The sequence below is a fragment of the Neltuma alba genome, unplaced genomic scaffold, assembly GCF_004799145.2.
Source record: "Neltuma alba isolate B1F8T4 unplaced genomic scaffold, ASM479914v2 tig00010231_pilon, whole genome shotgun sequence".
In the NCBI taxonomy this organism is placed as follows: domain Eukaryota; kingdom Viridiplantae; phylum Streptophyta; class Magnoliopsida; order Fabales; family Fabaceae; genus Neltuma; species Neltuma alba.
This window is the reverse complement of record NW_021635163.1, coordinates 564938-584792: the sequence shown is the minus strand read 5'-3', so window position 1 is coordinate 584792 and position 19855 is coordinate 564938. Positions and strand designations below refer to the sequence as shown.

Here is a 19855-nt window from a genome sequence, read left to right as displayed (position 1 = left end):
GTACTGGGCATCAAGCTCAATTGCGAGAGGTCATTTCCGAAGCTTTGAAACTGAAAGCTAGGGTTTTGGGCAAGAAAGAAGGGCATGGAGGCTGCGGTCGTCGACGCTGGCTCAAAGCTCCTCAATTTATTTAGAACATATAATGGCAAAATATCAAGTTTCCAAAGGGATGGCATATGAAAACTTATAATAATTCACTTGATGATTACACGAATCAAATTTAACTTTAGCGTTCACCTATTCAGCATGAATGTAAGGGTTTAATTGTAAAATACTTATATCGAATATTTGCATTTTGAACGTAGATTATCTTAGCTGTGATATTGCTTCTTGAATTCCAATAATAGTTCATTTCCCATTGCCTCCCATATTGAAGTGGATAATTTCACAAGTAATAGTATTTTGGTAGTGTATATTATAAATGTTATTGAGTTATTCACTTTTGTTTATATATGGTATTGCATCACTTCTATTACCTAACGGTAAATAGCTCACTCATAATTTGTGATCCCTGTTGCCATATATATCAATCATATATTTCAGTAGTGTGCAACTTTCTCACATCTACTACTTCTTTGTCTGCTTTTGCCCACCTCAATCATAATATCAATGGCAAATCTTTCTGGTACTCCCCACGCATGGTCAATAGACAACATTAATCCCGCTGCATCAAGATTAGAACGGCTTCATATCCGTCGCAAGAAAAGTTCCCACCTCCATCAACATTCATATAAAGAAAATACATGCCAAAACACTGTGCCATTTGGAGGCTCAGCTGGTAACAATCAAGGTACTATATACACTAAATATGTCATTTTTTTCAATTTACCTAAATTAAATACTTTAGGTGTCGAATTTTTCCTGTGTAATTTATATGATAATGAATTACTACTGCCTGTAGAGTTACCAACTTATGAAGATCTTGGTGACCGCATTTACATTTGTCCTGACTGTGGTGCAAAGATGTGGTATGATGAACGACTTAGAAAACACCGAAATGAGAATCCACCAAGATTTGGCATGTGTTGCCTTCAAGGCAAAGTACAGCTTCCTACTTTTCAAGATCCACCAGTTCAATTGTTCAACTTATTAGCTGGACATCACCCACAAAGCAATCATTTTCGCATGCATGTTAGGACATATAATATGATGTTTGCTTTTACATCTATGGGTGGAAAAATAGATAGAAATGTTAATGATGGACGTGCACCTTATGTGTATAAGCTGAGTGGTCAAAATATGCATTTGATTGGTAGCATACTCCCTACAGATGGAGCTACTCCAAAATTTGCTCAGTTGTACATATATGATACATCCAATGAAGTTGCCAACAGAATTTCCGCAACAAGGTACAAATAGTGAGATTTGATCAACTTATATTACTTGCTTATTGTTTGTCCTTATTACACACATGTTAAATCATTTGTTCCTTTTTCCTAATTATCACTATTTGCTTTTCAGTGGAGATAGTAGCACATCATCGTTAGTGGATATTTCTCTTGTACAGATGCTGCAGAATATGCTAGATGAGCACAATAAGTTAGTAAAAGTATTCCGTCGGGCTCGTGATTATATTCATGCTCATGAGGGACAAACTATCAAAATTAGACTTATGCATAGGCGTGGGAGAAATGTCCGTCAATATGATATGCCAACCTCTGAAAATGAGATAGCTGCTTTAATTGTAGGAGATATTGGATCCACTGAATACGGTCGAGATATCATCGTTCAATACAAGACAGGATTATTACATAGGATACATGAAAATCATCCTGACTTTCTGCCTTTACAGTATCCATTGTTATTTCCATATGGTGAAGGGGGATATGATGAAAAAATACCTCATGTGGTAAGAGGAGAGGCACCAGTAGCCAAGATTACCAATGTTTCTATGCGTGAGTATTTTGCTTATATGATACAGGACAGGAATACTGAATATTCTTCAATATTGCACGGTGGGAAACTTTTCCAACAATTTGTTGTTGATGCATATACAATGATAGAATCATACAGGCTAACCTTCATAAGGAATAATCAACAACAACTACGAGCAGAAATGTATAAAGGGTTAACAGATGCTTTGTTGTTGGGTGAGACTGATGCGGCTGCAAGAGGAAAAAGGATCATCCTTCCTTCATCATTTACTGGAGGAGCACGTTACATCATGAATAATTATCAAGATGCAATAGCAATTTGCAATTGGGCTGGTTATCCTCAACTGTTTATCACATTTACCTGCAACCCAAAATGGCCAGAAATAACAAGAGCTTTAGAAGAAGAAGATTTACGACCTGAAGACCGTCCAGATTTTCTAACAAGAGTTTTCAAGATGAAATTGGAGCATCTCATGCAAGATTTGAAGAAGGGTGATATTTTTGGTCCTATTAAAGCAGGTCAGTTTGCATATTATTAAATTAACCATATCTTATAATCTTCTTGATATTATTGTTTTTCACAAATGAGTAATAGTCAGGTGGTTCAAAATTATATTACAGTTGTTCATCTTTCTCATATGTTGCTAAATTTTTTACAGCATTGTATACAATTGAATTTCAAAAGAGAGGCCTTCCCCATGCTCACATCGTTTTGTTTCTAGCAAACCAATCCCATCTTGATTCTCCTCAAGAAATTGACCAAGTCATTAGTGCTGAAATACCGGATAAAAATGAACAGCCAGAATTGTTTGAAGCTGTTAGTAACTACATGATGCATGGACCATGTGGTTTAGCTAACCCAAAATCTCCATGCATGGTTAATGGCAAGTGTTCCAAATACTATCCAAAGCCTTTTAACTCTAGCACGATCATTCATGAAGATGGGTATCCCCGTTATAAAAGGCCGAACAATGGTCAGTATATTTTGAAAAATGGAGTTCCATTAGACAATAGGAGTGTGATTCCTTACAACCCTACATTACTGTTAAAATATCAGGCTCATTTAAATGTTGAGAGATGTAAACATGGGGAATCAATTAAGTATTTGTTCAAATATGTGAGTAAGGGTCATGATCGAGCTACCATAGCCTTTTACGGTGAGTCTTCATCAGGTGAGAGGGAAGTTGTTCATGATGAAATTAAAATGTACTATGATGTTCGGTATTTATCTCCATGTGAAGCTGTTTGGAGGATTTTTGGCTTTGATATAAACTATAGAACTCCATCAGTTGAAAGACTTTCCTTCCACCTACCAAATCAGCAAACAATTATTTATGCAGATGAAGCTAACCTTGATGATGTGGTTAACCATAATGAAGGCAAACCAACAATGTTCCAAGCTTGGATGAGGGCAAATGAAAAATATGATGAAGCACGTGCTTTAACATACTCTGAATTCCCAACCAAATTTGTGTTCAAAAAACCTGGTCATTATTGGGACTTTAGAAAAACAGGATTCTCTATTGGAAGAATATGCTATGTTCCCCCTGGCACTGGAGAAGCCTTTTATCTTCGTATGTTGTTAGCAACTGTTAAAGGGCCAAGATCTTTTGAGGAATTGAGAACTGTTGATGATGTCCTCCATCCTACATTTAGGGATGCTTGCTATGCCCTAGGGTTATTAGAGGATGACAAAGAGTACGTTGATGCTATTCAGGAGGCAAATCAGTGGGCCACTCCAAATTACCTTCGTCGCCTGTTTTGCACATTGTTACTATGTAACTGTATATCACGCCCTGAAATTGTGTGGCAGCAATCATGGAAATTAATGGCAGAGGACATACTTTATAGCCAACAACAGCTGACAGGCCATCCTGGTATGCATCCCCCCATATTTACACTCTTTTTTTAAAGAATTATTCTCTCACATCTCATTGTTATTTTATATTGTTTTGTTAATTAACTGTTATTTCAACAACCATTACAATTTAGATGTCATTCTATGATCAAACAGGACTTTCTCTTAGTGATGCTGAATTGCAAGACCATGCTTTACATAAAATTGAAGATTTGCTACAACTTAATGGGAGAAGTCTTCAAGATTATCCAACAATGCCTTATCCAGCTCGATCATTAAATGTATCAGCGGTCAATAAATTGGTGCTGGCTGAGTTAGATTTTGATCGTAATGTCCTTAAGGAGCAATTACATGTCTTTCTTCGAAACTTAACAGAAGAGCAGAGTACAATCTACAATACAATAATTGACACTGTTCATAATGTGCGGGGAGGGCTATATTTTGTTTATGGATATGGAGGAACTGGGAAAACATATTTATGGCAAACATTATGTGCATCATTAAGATCTGAAGGGAGGATTGTTCTTACTGTTGCATCGAGTGGCATTGCATCACTTTTATTACCTAACGGTAAAACAGCTCACTCACAATTTGCAATCCCTCTTGCCATCACTGAAGATTCAGTTTGCAACATTAAACAGGGAACACCACTAGCAGAGCTTTTAATTCAAGCCTCATTGATAATATGGGATGAAGCACCAATGGCAAACAGGCATTGTTTTGAAGCATTGGATAGAACATTACGAGACATCATTAGAAGAAATGATCCTAATGCTATAGGAAAACCATTTGGCGGAAAAACTGTGGTGCTTGGAGGAGACTTTAGGCAAATACTTCCTGTCATACCACGAGGTGGGCGTGAAGACATTGTCTTTGCTACTATTAATGCTTCATACTTGTGGAATGAATGCACTGTCTTCACACTGACTAAAAACATGAGACTAACCAAAGGTCATTACACAGATGATGTAGATGCAGTAACAAAGTTTTCAGAATGGATTATTTCTGTTGGAGATGGCAATGTTGACATTGAACCTGACACAGAAGATGTTATTACCATACCTAGAGATTTGTTATTGTTTCCATTAGGGAATCCTATGGATTGCATTATTGACAGTACATATCCAAGTTTGGTTGACCGCCTAGGCGATGGGTCTTACTTCAGGGATCGTGCTATCCTAACAGCTACATTATCTGTTGTTTATGAATTGAATAGTTATATGCTTGCAAAGCTACCAGGTGAGGAAGTCAATTATCTTAGTGCTGACAGTGTTTGCAAATCAGATGGTGCCAACAGTTCCATTGCAGAAATACACTCGGTTGAATTCTTAAATACAATCACAATGTCTGGATTGCCAAATCACAAGCTAAGCCTTAAAGTCGGTGCTCCTATAATGTTGATGCGAAATATTGATAAATCCATAGGTCTTTGTAATGGGACTAGGTTAATTGTCACACGTTTGGAGAAACATGTGATAGGAGCTGAGATTATCACAGGAAGTAATACTGGCATGCATGTCTTGATTCCACGCTTAACCATCACACCATCTGAGACGTCTTTGCCTTTCACTCTATGTAGAAGACAGTTTCCTGTAATGCTATCTTTTGTAATGACTATAAACAAGAGTCAAGGTCAAAGTCTTCTCAATGTAGGGTTATTTCTGCCTCGTCCTGTCTTTACACATGGTCAGTTATACGTTGCTATCTCACGAGTGCGGCGACGGGAAGGTTTAAAAATATTGCTCCTTGATGACAAAGGCACTCCTACCAATAAAACTTCAAATGTTGTTTATAAGGAAGTCTTCTGTAACCTTTTGAATTGAGAGACACCTAGGTCAGTATTGATCCATGCTTGTGCATATACAAACATATATGTAGTAGGTCACCATTTCATATATGCAATATTTTGTGAATGTGTAGTGATTATGACTTTCTCCTTTTGAGCTGGAAGGTAAGTTGAAACTTTAAAAGTGATAATATCTTCATATTCATATCCATGCTGTTCTTTTGCCATTACTTTGTTTTTTGTATTAATATGATGATATTAACAATGAAAATTTAGATATCATTTGAATGGGGTATTTTCACTTCATATTTTTATTTAATATGATGCCTAAATATTTGTTCAAATTTCATGGGAACACAAATTTCATTCTATATCATATGTTTGTACTTCCAGTATAAGTAATAATTTCATATAAAGTATGCTGTTGGCCTATACAATTGTCTGATACGACTAGGGCTAATTATTATATTATTTATAATGGAGTGTTGGGTGATTAATCTCTACATTTACAATGGTTTGTTTCTTATTTTTTTTATCATTTAAAGGAAATAGGTGCGAGGTGATAGGATGGAGAACACCAAGTATTGTGTATCTTTCCATTTCCTGTGTTGATGAAAAGTAATCAAACGTTCTTTAATGCATTAGATTTTCTTTGTCTATACATCTTTCCTTGTAATTATTAAATAAGACAAAATCACATCAGACTCAAACATTATATTTTTTCTTTATAATTATCAACTGCCATATTATCATATGACACTATTACATCCAATATCTTTCAAATGGCTAACCATTTTATTTTCATTTGATTTTTTATATGGCAATAGACCATATCACACCCGTGCATCGCACGGGTCTTGTACTAGTTTATTACAATTTACCCGACCAAGAGATAGAAGACGAGACGGCATGTTCAAATATCGTTACCGCTAACTGCAAAATAGCTCCGGCAACAGCGTTTTCTTCATTTCTGCTTTCAGGTGTTGCTACTTTGTACTGGGCATCAAGCTCAATTGCGAGAGGTCATTTCCGAAGCTTTGAAACTGAAAGCTAGGGTTTTGGGCAAGAAAGAAGGGCATGGAGGCTGCGGTCGTCGACGCTGGCTCAAAGCTCCTCAAAGCAGGATTCGCTATCCCTGATCAGGCTCCTGCTATGGTAATTAATCAATGAGCCAGCTGAATTCGTCTTTCCTTCAAATTTTTGCGGGAAAATTAGCGCATTAGATAAGAAAAGTGCAAATTTTATGAACCTCACCCATTCTGCTTTTTGTGGTAAACAAATGATATCCTTTTGTTATCTTTGAAGACCTTTTTTTTCTTGGCCTCAATTTGAAACATTGGAGGGAAGGAGATTGACAGAAAAAACAAAGACTTTATTTTGCTTCTCCGAGTTGGAGGAAAACCACCTCACTGTTTGGTTGCTTAGAGGAATTATACTTTTATGTCGATTAATGCTAGATATATTAGTCTTTGGAGAAAATTAGGATAAAAATAAATATTCCCGCGGAAGGTGAATGCGCTAGTGACCAGGTGATGGTTTGTTCGATAGCAATTTTATTCTACTAAAATTATCGAAGAAAATTGCGGTTAGAGAGGTGTGCATTTTTAGCCTGTATGCATGCATAAATACCTAAACAGTTTTTTAGTCATTTCAACTCCTACCACATTACTTTGGCAATGTTAAAAAAAGGTTTTTCAACACTATTATCTGTAACCTATTGTCATATATTTATTTTTAGTCAGTTATTTGACAATTGTTATTTCTAATTATTAATGGGAATGTTACCTCACTCATTGTCTTTCTTCCTGATGTCACCACAAAATGCAATTTCTTGCTTGATAGATTATATAAGTTTTGTTCCCAAGAAATGATTTTGATGTTGAGCTCTTCTTCAGTTCTTCCATATTTTTTCCTCCTTTTTTAATCATCTTAAGTCTTGGAATTTTGCCCTACTAATTGTGGTTCTATTGATATGATTCAGATCATTCCTACTCAGATGAAACGCATGCTTGATGATGGATCAGTGACTGATGATTCAGTAACTGAGGATGTTACCATCGATCCAATTGTGAGAGGGTTTGTCAGAGATTGGGATGCAATGGAGGATTTGTTGCACCATGTTTTATATACTGGCCTGGGATGGGAAATTGGCAATGAAGGGCAAATTCTATTCACAGATCCTCTTTGTACGCCAAAGGTTTGAGAAGCTTCATTTTGTTGTCTTTTTTGCAGACATGTAACTTATAATCCTTCCCCCTGAAGCTTGCAGGAATGACCGTAAACTGGATTTTCACTCAAAACTTACTCTCCACCCCTTTGATCCAGTGAACTAAGACCTTGTGGCAGCACATCCCATTCAACTCTGTCAGCAAAATATTTTTGTAATCCATGTTCAAACCATGTTTAACTGTAAAAGCTGCTTTAATTAACAAAGATACTTTTGATATTGACCTTTGGCATATTACAATCTGGACATGCAGCTTTCACCAAAAGAAAAAATTGCAGCTTAAATGAACCTAGACATGGTATCTTCTGAGCTTTTTGAAATAAATAAAACATGTGGAGTTTTTGGAACTGCAATTGGTATCTTTATTACATTAATGGAATTTCCTCATTGACGGCAAGCCCCTCATCGAATTATTTTTAGATTACCTCTTCAAAACAATGATTTGGGCGCTAAAACACAGTACCTTCATACTCAATTAAAACACAACTTCGATGAATCTCAACACTTTACCTTTTGAAGACAAACAACAAAGAAGAGAGCGTAATGTAGTTTTTGCAATATCTTCAGAAACATTCAGCAACATTTCCCTAAATTTAAGTTTGCTAGTATACAATGTTACTTGAATAGTTGGGTTTACATTAGGGACGCCTAGACAATTTGCATCTTCTTTTTGTGTATGAATGAGCAATCTTCTGGAAGACTCTTTTCCTTCCATGATTGATGTATTTTCTTTCTGACTAGGTTTTTGGTGGTGGTTGATCTTCTCTTCTGTCTGTCTTTGATAGAAATTGCCAGTAATATGTACATAGCCTTCTTTTACATTGCATCATACACCCTATTTTTAACAGAGGGTTGCGTAATTATTTTCCAGGCTAATAAAGAACAGTTAGTGCAACTAATGTTTGAAACGTTCAACATATCAGGCTTTTATGCCTCAGAACAAGCAGTGCTATCACTGTATGCTGTGGGACGTATCTCAGGATGCACTGTTGATATTGGTCATGGAAAAATAGGTATGCATATGCATAACGATGTGAATGGTCGCTACAATATTGAATATTTTCAGATTATCAGTGGTTGTTTGATAGGCCTTTTTACATTGAATAGACGGTTTTTCTGATCTCTCTGGTGAGAGTGAAACTGTCCGTTTTGACTTTTGAGTTTCATGTGAAATCTGTGGACCTTGGGATTCAAGATGACCCTTGAAGAGCTCGTCACTAAGTAATTATGATGGCTTAAATAATTCATCCATCAAGTGCTCTTGCATATTCATTCTACCTGGCTTACTTTTCATGCCATATTTTCGCAATTTTATATATTATATTAGCTTGTTTATGTGCAAAGAATCAGATGCTTAGGCCTGTCAATTACTTAATTTAATTTAGAATCCTAGTATTTATTGATTGTTTGTACTTCTCATTCTATCTTTCTTCTCTCTTATAATATTCTTTATTGAAAAAAAAATATTACAACTAAATTCTTCTAAAATCAAAGCATTGTAATTGCAATCTTTTCACTGCATCTTATTTATCTAAGTAAGAAATATAAATACGATAGATCTACTAATATATGGTAAGAAGATAAGCACTCATTTGAATATAGATGTTAATTTGAAATGGCCGTGGTATTATGTTGTGTGCCATTGAAGTACATATTTTTGTTGATTGAGCATCATTCCATATTTCCACATGGTCTTACACCTACTACTTGTTATATGCGTCTTGTTCTTTTTTTATTTATAAACAGATATTGCACCAGTAATTGAGGGTGCTGTTCATCACATTGCCTCAAAAAGATTTGAGTTTGGTGGCATTGATTTAACAAATTTCTTGGCTCAAGAACTCGGCAAGTCAAATCCAGCTGTAAGCATCGGCTTGTCTGAGGTTGAGAAAATAAAAGAGCAATACTCATGTTGTGCTGAAGATGAATTAGCTTATCGGAAAATCCAGGATTCTTGTGTTCCGGAGAAACATACCCTTCCTGATGGACAGGTCTGCCTTTTAGGTTCCCTGTTTGAGATATGATGCTTGCTCCTTTAAGTTTTTATTGATATTGATTTTTTAGTTGGTAGGTTTTGGTATATTCTCTAGTTAATAAACTGGTATGACTCTTAACCTGGCAACCTAGCCTGGGTGGGAATTAATAGTGGTTCCAAAAGTGTGGTGGAAGTGAAGACATTAATGGGGTGAACAATTAATGATACAGTTGGGGAAGGGTTGCTTAAGATCATCTTGCCTTATTTAAACAAGCTTATGAGCAGAAATGAGGACAATAATTATTACGCTGGAGCTCAATTGATTTTTATGTCTTGGTCAATCTAAACTCTTAAATTTTGCTCTAAACTTCTGATCATGCTGAATATGCCATGTACTTTGATAACTAGATTAACTTAACTCAAAGCGGAACCTCTCTCTAAGCACTAATTTGGTCAGAAATCTGCACTTTTTATCTGAGGCTGATTTGTAAGAAGAGGCATATAGTACCTTGTTTCCCTCACAGTGTTGGAGCTTGCTGGATTGTGATTAGAGGAGGATCTATAATGTAGGTTCTGGTCTGGTTTACGGGAATTTATTCAAGCATAAAGAATATTCTATAATGTGATCTGATTGTTGAAATATTTTCAGGTGATAACCATTGGGAGGGAAAGATATACTGTTGGTGAAGCTTTATTCCAGCCATCTCTATTGGGTTTAGAGACACACGGAATCGTTGAACAGCTTGTACGAACTATTTCAACTGTGTCATCGGATAATCACAGGCAACTGCTGGAAAATACTGTGGTCTGTGGTGGCCCTTCTGCTATGACTGGTAAATTTTCATTTTCATAGTTCTTTTGGATTTATAATATGCGTGATATGAACTTATGTTATATTTTCTCTTCATGTCCCATTTCAAGATTAGCGAGGAAGTGCATATTTTGATGTACATTTAGTGTTTTACTGTTTAAATTGCAAAATTTATGGGCGTAAGGGCTCCCAAGTTTCTGGTTTAGAATGGAAAGCAACTAAATATTGGACCCTTAAATTTACTGTTGTCTAATTAGAAACTTGGATGACAACAAAGGGAGATTATAATTTAAAAGTAAATTATACCAGTTATTGTTAAGGGAGGATAGGTTTAATTAACTTGTATTATTCTTTTTATTGTTAATCCTTCTTATTATTTTTATTACGCAATATATGTTTCTTAGGTACCGTTTGGTATGAAGCATTGAAAATGGAGGATAGGGATTGAGATTGAGAAAATAGTGTTTAGCATGAGAGATTGCTTATTACATAGGATTAGACAAATCCATGGAAGTACATTGGTTTGTCTAATCCCATGTAACAAGCAATTACTCATGCTAAAGACTTTTTTAATGATTTTTTTCAATTGCAATCTTAGTTCTTACTCCTCATTTTCAATGCTTCATACCAAACGGACCTTAAAGTAAATTCCTGTTTATGGTGAAGTTGTTGCTTTACTTCTAACATGTTTATGCTGTTTCTTATTCTAGGTTTTGAAGAAAGGTTTCAGAAGGAAGCTAACCTGACTTCATCTGCTATTCGACCCACTCTTGTTAAGGTAATTTGGTTATCCAATAGTTTTTTTAAAAACCAATCATTCACATCAGCTTCATAATTTGGAGGCAACTGAGTCCTGAAGTTCAATGAGTATATATCTGGTGATTAAATATAGGATCAACATATTTACATTTTGTCTCAGACAAGTATAGCATGGTTTTGCTCCTTCTGTTGCGTTGATTTCATTGGCTATTTATATATATCAGCCTCCTACCAGCATCATTAAATTATAAAATGCAAATAAAAGAACATACTATTAACACTCCTGAACCTAGCTCATGGTTAAGGTGGGGTAGATTGGGGTAGAGATCCCAAGATTCAAACATTCTCGATGTTTAGAAAACGGGAAAAAGAGAGTGAGAAAGCATACTTTTATTAACTTGTCTAAATATTTTCGAAATTTGTAGCTGGTACTTGTGACGATTTTAAAACTCATCAGGCCAGATTGTCGGTCAGATGGACTGAGTAACTAATTTAGATTTTGCGTTAACATTTGACAACTAATACTCGCATGTTCCTCGGCTTCCTGAGCAGATTATGAAATTTTTGTGGGTTATCTTTTCAATTCTTTATCTTATAGTGCTATATGCTTATTCATATCAGCACCTCAATTCATGTTCTAGTTTTCCTCCCTGTTCTTGTGTTGCTGCAGCCTCCAGAATATATGCCAGAAAATTTAACCACATATTCTGCATGGGTGGGAGGTGCCATACTCGCCAAAGTAGTTTTCCCACAAAATCAGCACGTAACTAAGGCGGACTACGATGAAACCGGACCTTCCATAGTTCACAGGAAATGTTTCTGATGGCATGTGGTCGTGGTACAATCTCTACAAATGTGTAGGTTCTTCACACCAACTCTTTATGTAGCAGGTGGTAGCAGACCCTGGATTGACTCTGAATTCTATATATGCTAGAAGCCTTGAAGTCTATTTGCTTCAGTTATCCTAAAAAGAAGAAGATATTTATGGAGCTCAAGGCAAGTAGGGGATTAGATGATTTTGACAAAATTTGTTGAACAAAAGCACATGTTTGATATTTGTTGATCGTGGAGTAAGGTTATTCAGTGTAAATTTTCTGAATATAAGGTCCTAGATTTTAATTTCCCAGCAGATTGTTAATGGTGGTTTTAGATAGGAAGGTTTTATTTGCAAAGAAAAAACAAAGGATAAGCTAAATGAATTTTAACATATGTATGAACATTTCAAATAGATTTTTTATCAAAAAAATAAAATTTAATTTCAAGTTACCATGTAAGTAATATTATACATGTTTGTTAATGGCATATCTTGTCACTACCTTACAAAAATATTACTACGATGACAAGATCTTACGTATAAAATACTTTTTTAATTTTTAATATAAGATTTATTTAACTAATTTGGTTAAATTAGGAAAGTTAAATAAGTTAGTTAACTATAAGAAATATAATTTTTTTATTAATAAATATGATAAATATGTTTTATATTTAGAATTAAATAAAAGTTTTATATAAAAGACAAGAGGAGAGGAGCATATCATAAGGTTGTGCTCCATTTTAATTGGTTTATTGAAAACCTAAATCAATTTGATGTTCGATATATTCAATATTTAACATAAAATGTAAAGTATCGATTAATTTTTATAATGCAAGTGAATACAACATTCAAAAAGGGGGAAAAGAATCTAAAAGAGGGGAGGAAATTGTACTTTTCTCAAACCTGCGTTGATCACAGTAGGAGCTTTTGTCATTGAAGCATATGAGATGAAATTCGAATTCTTGTGAATGCAGGAACATCTTTGGAAGCATGTGCTTATAAAGAAAATAAAATTTACTTTTCAAAATGATGATATATAAAATGATGCTTTATTTCATGCAATTTGTATATATTATTATATTATATTATATTATATTATAAGTATAAAAAATTTTACCAGGGGCTTGGACTTTTAAGTAAAAAGCTTTTTATTCTTTATATGTGAATTAGGGGGACCATTTTGCCAACCCTAATGCGTCCTTCACTTTAAGGGGTTGGTGTAGGTAGTCCATACTCCAGAGAGCCACTGATTAAGCACGTGCATTCCTTTCCCTTCTGTAGCACATTATGTAACTTATTACTTTTCTGTTCTATCTAATATAAAATTTTTTTGTAGTGTGTATAAGGGTTTTATATCTAAAACCGAAAGAGTATTTATATACTCTTCTGGTCCTATTTATAAGGCAGAGGAGAAGGTATTTTCTGGTCCTATTTATAGGGCACTAGAAGAAATTTTTTGTATGGATATACAATTTTACCCCTTATTTATTATTATGTTGACTTTGTTTATATGAGGTATGATATATATTAAATAGGGATAAAGTTGAAAAGTCATTAAATTTTAAATGAGAGTTAATGAAGTTTAAGATTTTTCTTGGTCTATGTGAAACATACTGAAAGTATTTTATAAATAGAACCAGAGGAGTATATGTATTTTATAGAATTACAATGTTGACCTCACCTAAGTTTGCCTAATATTTTAAATTGTTGCTATAAATATTTGTAATTATAAATAAAATAAATATTAACAAAACGGCTGTAAACAAAGTATGTAATCCAATACAATATATATCTATCAAATTTTATCAGCATCCATTATTCATCGGACAAAAGCTATATAATGATGATTGATTTGATTTTATATATATATATATATATAGATATATTGATTTTGGTAATTAAAGATTCCAGTGTACGTTTAAAGATTCTGGCATCTTACTATAGCTGCAGAATATTGGCCCCAAAAAAAAAAAAAAAAACAAAAGCTGTAGAATAAGCTACAATGCTAATGTATAGTCAAGTCCTAAGTGTCTAGTTAAGTACAGTACTCTATGTAATCCGATACAATATATATCTATCAAATTTTATCAGTATCCATTATTCATCAAACAAAGCTATATAATGATGATTGATTTGATTATATATATATATATATAATAGATATTGATTTTGGTAATTAAAGATTCCAGTGTACGTTTAAAGATTCTGGCATCTTACTATAGCTGCAGAATATTGGCCCCAAAAAAAAAACAAAAAGCTGTAGAATAAGCTACAATGCTAATGTATAGTCAAGTCCTAAGTGTCTAGTTAAGTACAGTACTCTATTCTATTGGTGTTCCTATGGCTTCTGCATTTTTATGATAGCGATAGAGTAGCATTATGAAGCTACCCATTGTTTCATAAGCAAGACCAATAATGCACACGCTTTTGGTCTTATTATAAGGATTTTTTTTTTAACATAAGTTACATAATTAAATTTTTCACAAGGTTAAGATACAATTTTATCTAAATGTTTTCATTCAAGAGTATTGGACATCGAAAATTTTTTCAATAAAAATTTATCTAAAAATTTAAAATCATAACAATATTGTCATTTACTGTTAAAAGTATTAGTGGTCAACATAATGGCTTTGATGGTGAAGGTTTGTTTTTCTTATGCACAATATTGCTACAATTTTAAATGTCTAAGGTGAATTTGCACCTAAAAAAATTTCTAAGTGCTTAGTGCTCTTGAGTGAAAATTTTCGAGACCAATTTGCAGCGTAAATCTTTTACACATGAATGTATAATTGTATCTTTCATTTACTATTCATGAGAATAAGTCATCAAAATATAGAGTATATATTAAATAGAGATAAAGTTAAAAAGTTATTAAATTTTGAAGTAGTTAATGAGATTTAATATTTTTCTTAATTGCAAAGAAGCATGGTAAAAATTTATTATAATGAAATCACAATAATATACTCCCATATGTATCCTAATCCTGAATATAAAATATAGTTAACTAATTAGGAAAATTAAAAAGATTAGTTAAGTTAGTTATTTATAATAAATAAATGATCTTTACTAGAACTCTTGTTAATCATATATATTTGTTAGAACTATTATTTGATAAAATATTTAATATGTGTAATTACTATAAAAATTATTTTAAAATAGATAAAAATAAAAAAATAAAATAGATTAATGTCTTATAAAAACTAAATTAAATGTAAAACAAACAGAAAATAATACGTGCGTGTGCCACATAATAGGTACGACTTAAGAAGTAGGGTTCCATTATATAGTACTAAAAGCTTCTCACACCTAATAATGGATGGCTCTTTCCAGAAATTTTTAACTCATCCGCCCAAAAAGGTCAAATGATTGCTTCTCATTTATGCCCTTTCTTAATAAATTTTGAAACATTTAGTGGAAGTAGCTTAAACAAATAACGACAATGACAAAATAATTGAAGGAAGGGGTCTATGTTCTTTTTTCAGTTCCTTATACAGTCCTCATGGTATATAATAAAACAAAGAATAAATCATGTTCATCACTCGTTAATTTTATTAAAATTTTTTTTTATCCTAAATATGAAAATTAGTAGAAGGATTTTTTGTGGGTCTAAAATAATAATTAATTCACTTTGTCATTTCAATTATAAGTTTTTTCTGTTCTCTCCTTATCAATTATACATCTTAAGAAAAAAATTTTATCAATAGAATAGTTTCTATTAAAAATGATTAAACTGGATATTTAAGAAATCAATATATATATTTTTATAAATAACTATTTTTTTAATCTCTGCATTGCATGCCAACAAAATTTAAATTTAACCTTATAAAATTATAGCATATGTGTACCAAGTAGATGCAGATAAAAAATATAAGGAAAGAATCAAGACTATTAAGGTTGAATTCAATTCAAAGGACTCTAATATCTTTTTGAAGGATTTTTTTAAGAAACAAAGGAATAAAAAATAAGTGATATAAAGTTTAGTGAATTAGGGTGTAGCTTAGGTGGCCACCCAAACAACAAAAGCAAAAAAGAAGCATAGGGTGAGTCCTACACTAAAAAATATGTTCAATAATAATGAATGTCCTCTCCCTTATTTGGAAAGAGATGGAAAACATATATTCTCACCTTTCCTTCACTTTTCCATATGAATTGGGTTCGACCACTCAACTACACCCATTTTCCCCCTTAGATTTTTTTTTTAGGGTGTCTAAAGATAAATTCAATTACTACTCATCCTTAATATAAAACTTTATTTGATTTTTATTTTGGTTCTAAATATAAGATTCCAATCCACTTTGTCTCTCATATTTATACAATTTTTTTTCAAAATAATCCTTCTAATAATTGTAGTTTTAGCTAACACACTTGATTAGCAAGAATATTTTAGGAAAGACAACATCTATTTATTACAAATAACTAACTTAACTTATTTTCGTAATTTCCTCAAATTAGCCAACTAACTCTTCTAATCAGGACCGGAGGTAATATATTGTACCAAGGGGGAGTTTGGATACCCCATACAATTAATTAAAAAAATACTTTAAAACAAGTTAAGACAAAACATCTCTCACATATACTTATCTCGTAGATTATAAAATCATTTATAAAAAACTAATCCAACACTAAATCCTTGTAAGATTCGTTTGAAGCTGTTTATATTAAGTACTTACAAGTTTGTTTATGTAAACTAAGATATAATTTTCTTCACATATTTATTTTATATTGTGTAAATAATGACTGAAAAATTGCTTTTAAAGGACCTTACCCACGTTTCAAAGAAGCAGATAAAAGATATAAGTCAAGGATATCTAACCATTTTTTTAATGAAGCCTAGTTTTCTGTGATGCCTTTTAAGGCACAAACTTTAGATCGTTTTTTTTTTTTTTAATTTTGTTTTGAAACAAATGAAAGTATTGAGCAAAAGAGCAATTGAGGGAAAAGCTACACGCTCCCATTTCAAGGATGCATGGGAATCCAATAAGAAAATGACGCAAAAGGAATTTAATAGAGAGAAAATGACATTAAAACTACATGAATTGATGGAATTACTAGAAAGATTATTTCCATCAGCCAAAAGATGTCTTTTTTTGGAAAGATCAATTAGATAAAGACATCTTTGTGGCGTACGCAATATTGTATGAACTGAAACAGCAAAAAGTAAAACAGTTAGTTGCGAATAATTGAGTCTTCCTATATTCTGCAATTGATATTATAAATTTATAACTTAATCTTTTTTTTTTTGCAATTGATATTTTAATTTTTATAATCTTTTTTTTTTTTGCAATTGATATTTTAATTTTTATAATTAAGTCTTTTGGCTTTTAAATCTTTTTTCGATTTAATGTTCCTCCTTTTACAGCTAAATCTTTCACCATGTGCGGTCTTCCCTGTTTTTTGTTTTTTATAATTGAGTCTACCAATTTCTAATCTTTCCCAGCTATTTATTCCTTTTTTTGCATTTAATCTTTTAATTTTTATCATTGAATCTTCTACTTCTGCAACTAATCTCTGGTTTTTCATAACTAAGTCTTCCATTTTTCTAATCGTTTCTAATTTGTCTGTTCCATTCTGTGCAACTGGTCCCAATTTTTACAACTAATTTCCTTTATTTTCACAACTGAACAATGTTATCGACCTCACAAAATCATTTTTTATCCATTTGTAATTTTTTAAAGAAAATATTTGACCAAAGGATCAATTTTTTTAAAAAAATAATTTCATTAATTTGTAGTACTTCAGTGTCATTTTTCTCCAATGAGGCCCTTCTACATATTTTCCCAAAATTTGCTATCGTTTAATTAATTTTGATGGCTTGAATTTATTTAAAATATGTTTTTTATCTTTTAATAAAAATATATTTTAAGTCTTCTAAATTTATTAAATTGCTAAAATTAATTTTTTTTTCCTTTTAATTTTTCAAAAGGCAAATCGAATCCTTGACCCTTGCACTTTCCCTACACTGAAATCATAATGAAGCGCTATTATCTTTCTCTCCTTTTTCCCCACCTCATGATCATAGGCTATACTTCTTTTTTCTCAAATAAAGAAAATCATAGGCTATACTTTGATGTCTCAATCAATGGAGCCTTTAATGCGAAATAGGAGCAAAAACAAATTCGAAATACCTATAATGATACAACTAAGGTCCCAATAACTCCCAAACATTACATAAAATTTAGAAAAAAAAATATTTTTAAGGATCGACTTTACAAGTTATTTATTCTCAAGAATCTTAAATTAATCAAATATATAGTGCAATTTTATTAGTCATACGAAAAATCAGGGAACCTCAGCATCGAACATCAAAGGATATTCCTATCCGAGTGGGGCCGGCTAATGCATCCAAGTCATGAAAAGGATAATCAGTACAAGTTAATTATCTAGTCAGGTGAGGTTAATTACATGACTATGTTTTCAATGCAATTTTTACTAACAAAGTCCTTATATGAGTAGTAAAATTTAAACTCACGACTTATGAGTTACAAGTCAATTTTTTATTAACTGAACTGATCTTTGTCGACTAAATAGAACTTTTTTTGAGTAAAGGATCAATTACGTTAACAAAACGAGGGTTAAGACAAAAAGTCCTAGTCTAAATAGAAAAGAAAGACAGAAAAATAAGGAAGCCTAAATAGAACTTATATTTAAGGATAAGAAAAATTTAGGAAAAAATAATTATATTTTGTCAAAGTCATTTAGTAAAATTGGCTCTCAAGTAATTAGGTACTACAAACAGTCAAATCCCGTAATCCAAAAGGATTATTCCCTCGCCGACCCTCATAATTAACTTGCTTATTATTGTGAAAGGAATTTAGATATTAGTAGCTTTCTTACTGTTAAGTTCACTAATGGGTATGGAACTACAGCTTTCAACGAGTCTCAACTCTCACTTAACTAAGAGAGCAACATGCACGCACTAGAAAGACACAGAAATAGGGGATCTCATATACTACTCCCTCCTGTTGTTGAGTTACTTAACCAGTTTGTATTAGATTAAGCAAACTAGTTACCTTAATTTTTATCTCTCTAATTTTAAATATAAGATTCGATTTATCATATAAAATAATATTATATTTAGGATCAGAAGTAATATTTATAAAAAATGTGTATGCCTTCGGTTCTAAATTATAAGTCACTTGTAACTCATTTTCATATTTAAATAATACATTAAATTGATAAAAGTTTTCAAATTTACCCTTAATAAAGTTTTTTCCTCTTTTCGTTTATAAATCATTCTTACATCTGTTTTCTCTTTATCTCTTTCTAATGAGAATTTAATAAAGATAAAATGGAAAAATCATCGTTAAATATCTTACAAGCGACTACTTATATTTATCAGGTCCAAAATTTTTTCCTTTGAGTAACTTACAATAAGAGTGAGAGTGATATTGATTTTCCTAAAATATCATTTTAGTTATTTGCATTGAAAATATCACTTGATAGAAACTTTTTAATATGTGTAATTATTATAAATAATTTAATCTAAGAAAAAATTATAAATACAAGAGACATAAAATAAATTGAGATTTATATTTTGAATATGATACATCCCCTCATTTACTTTTCCTCTAGCAGGAACCGGAAGGAAGATACGCACATCCATATCACATTAAGAAAGAGACAGATGAATAATGATTATAGTACCAAGATTTTACCCATAATGATTAATTTTAGTTCTCTGAATCACGCACAGATCTCAAACCATGTTTAGATACATGAATGCATAGGTAAGAAAATATATATATAATATA

The 19855-nt window shown here is 32.4% G+C and overlaps 2 protein-coding genes across 2 annotated transcripts; both read left to right on the top strand.

The window, feature by feature from the left end:
- The first annotated feature begins 609 nt into the window (after positions 1-609).
- On the top strand, positions 610-5555 carry LOC114755145 (uncharacterized). Its single transcript, XM_028944019.1, has 5 exons — positions 610-790; positions 902-1349; positions 1462-2393; positions 2534-3751; positions 3889-5555. Exons 1-5 carry the CDS (start codon positions 610-612, stop codon positions 5553-5555), a joined length of 4446 nt encoding a protein of 1481 aa, XP_028799852.1.
- An 858-nt stretch (positions 5556-6413) lies between these two features.
- Positions 6414-12428, top strand: LOC114755089 (actin-related protein 7). The gene is made up of 7 exons (XM_028943957.1): positions 6414-6673; positions 7500-7715; positions 8617-8758; positions 9492-9736; positions 10370-10553; positions 11242-11309; positions 11961-12428. Exons 1-7 carry the CDS (start codon positions 6596-6598, stop codon positions 12111-12113), a joined length of 1086 nt encoding a protein of 361 aa, XP_028799790.1. The 5' UTR covers positions 6414-6595; the 3' UTR covers positions 12114-12428.
- Positions 12429-19855: the final 7427 nt, after the last annotated feature.

What these genes read in the sequence shown, in the direction of transcription:
- LOC114755145 (XM_028944019.1), top strand. Translation starts at nt 610, where the DNA reads ATGGCAAATCTTTCTGGTACTCCCCACGCATGGTCAATAGACAACATT. An exon ending in CTCAGCTGGTAACAATCAAG is followed by an intron (nt 791 to 901) that starts GTACTATATACA and finishes TACTGCCTGTAG; the next exon opens with AGTTACCAACTTATGAAGAT. An exon ending in AACAGAATTTCCGCAACAAG is followed by an intron (nt 1,350 to 1,461) that starts GTACAAATAGTG and finishes TTTGCTTTTCAG; the next exon opens with TGGAGATAGTAGCACATCAT.
- LOC114755089 (XM_028943957.1), top strand. Translation starts at nt 6,596, where the DNA reads ATGGAGGCTGCGGTCGTCGACGCTGGCTCAAAGCTCCTCAAAGCAGGA. An exon ending in ATACCCTTCCTGATGGACAG is followed by an intron (nt 9,737 to 10,369) that starts GTCTGCCTTTTA and finishes AAATATTTTCAG; the next exon opens with GTGATAACCATTGGGAGGGA. An exon ending in TGGCCCTTCTGCTATGACTG is followed by an intron (nt 10,554 to 11,241) that starts GTAAATTTTCAT and finishes TTCTTATTCTAG; the next exon opens with GTTTTGAAGAAAGGTTTCAG.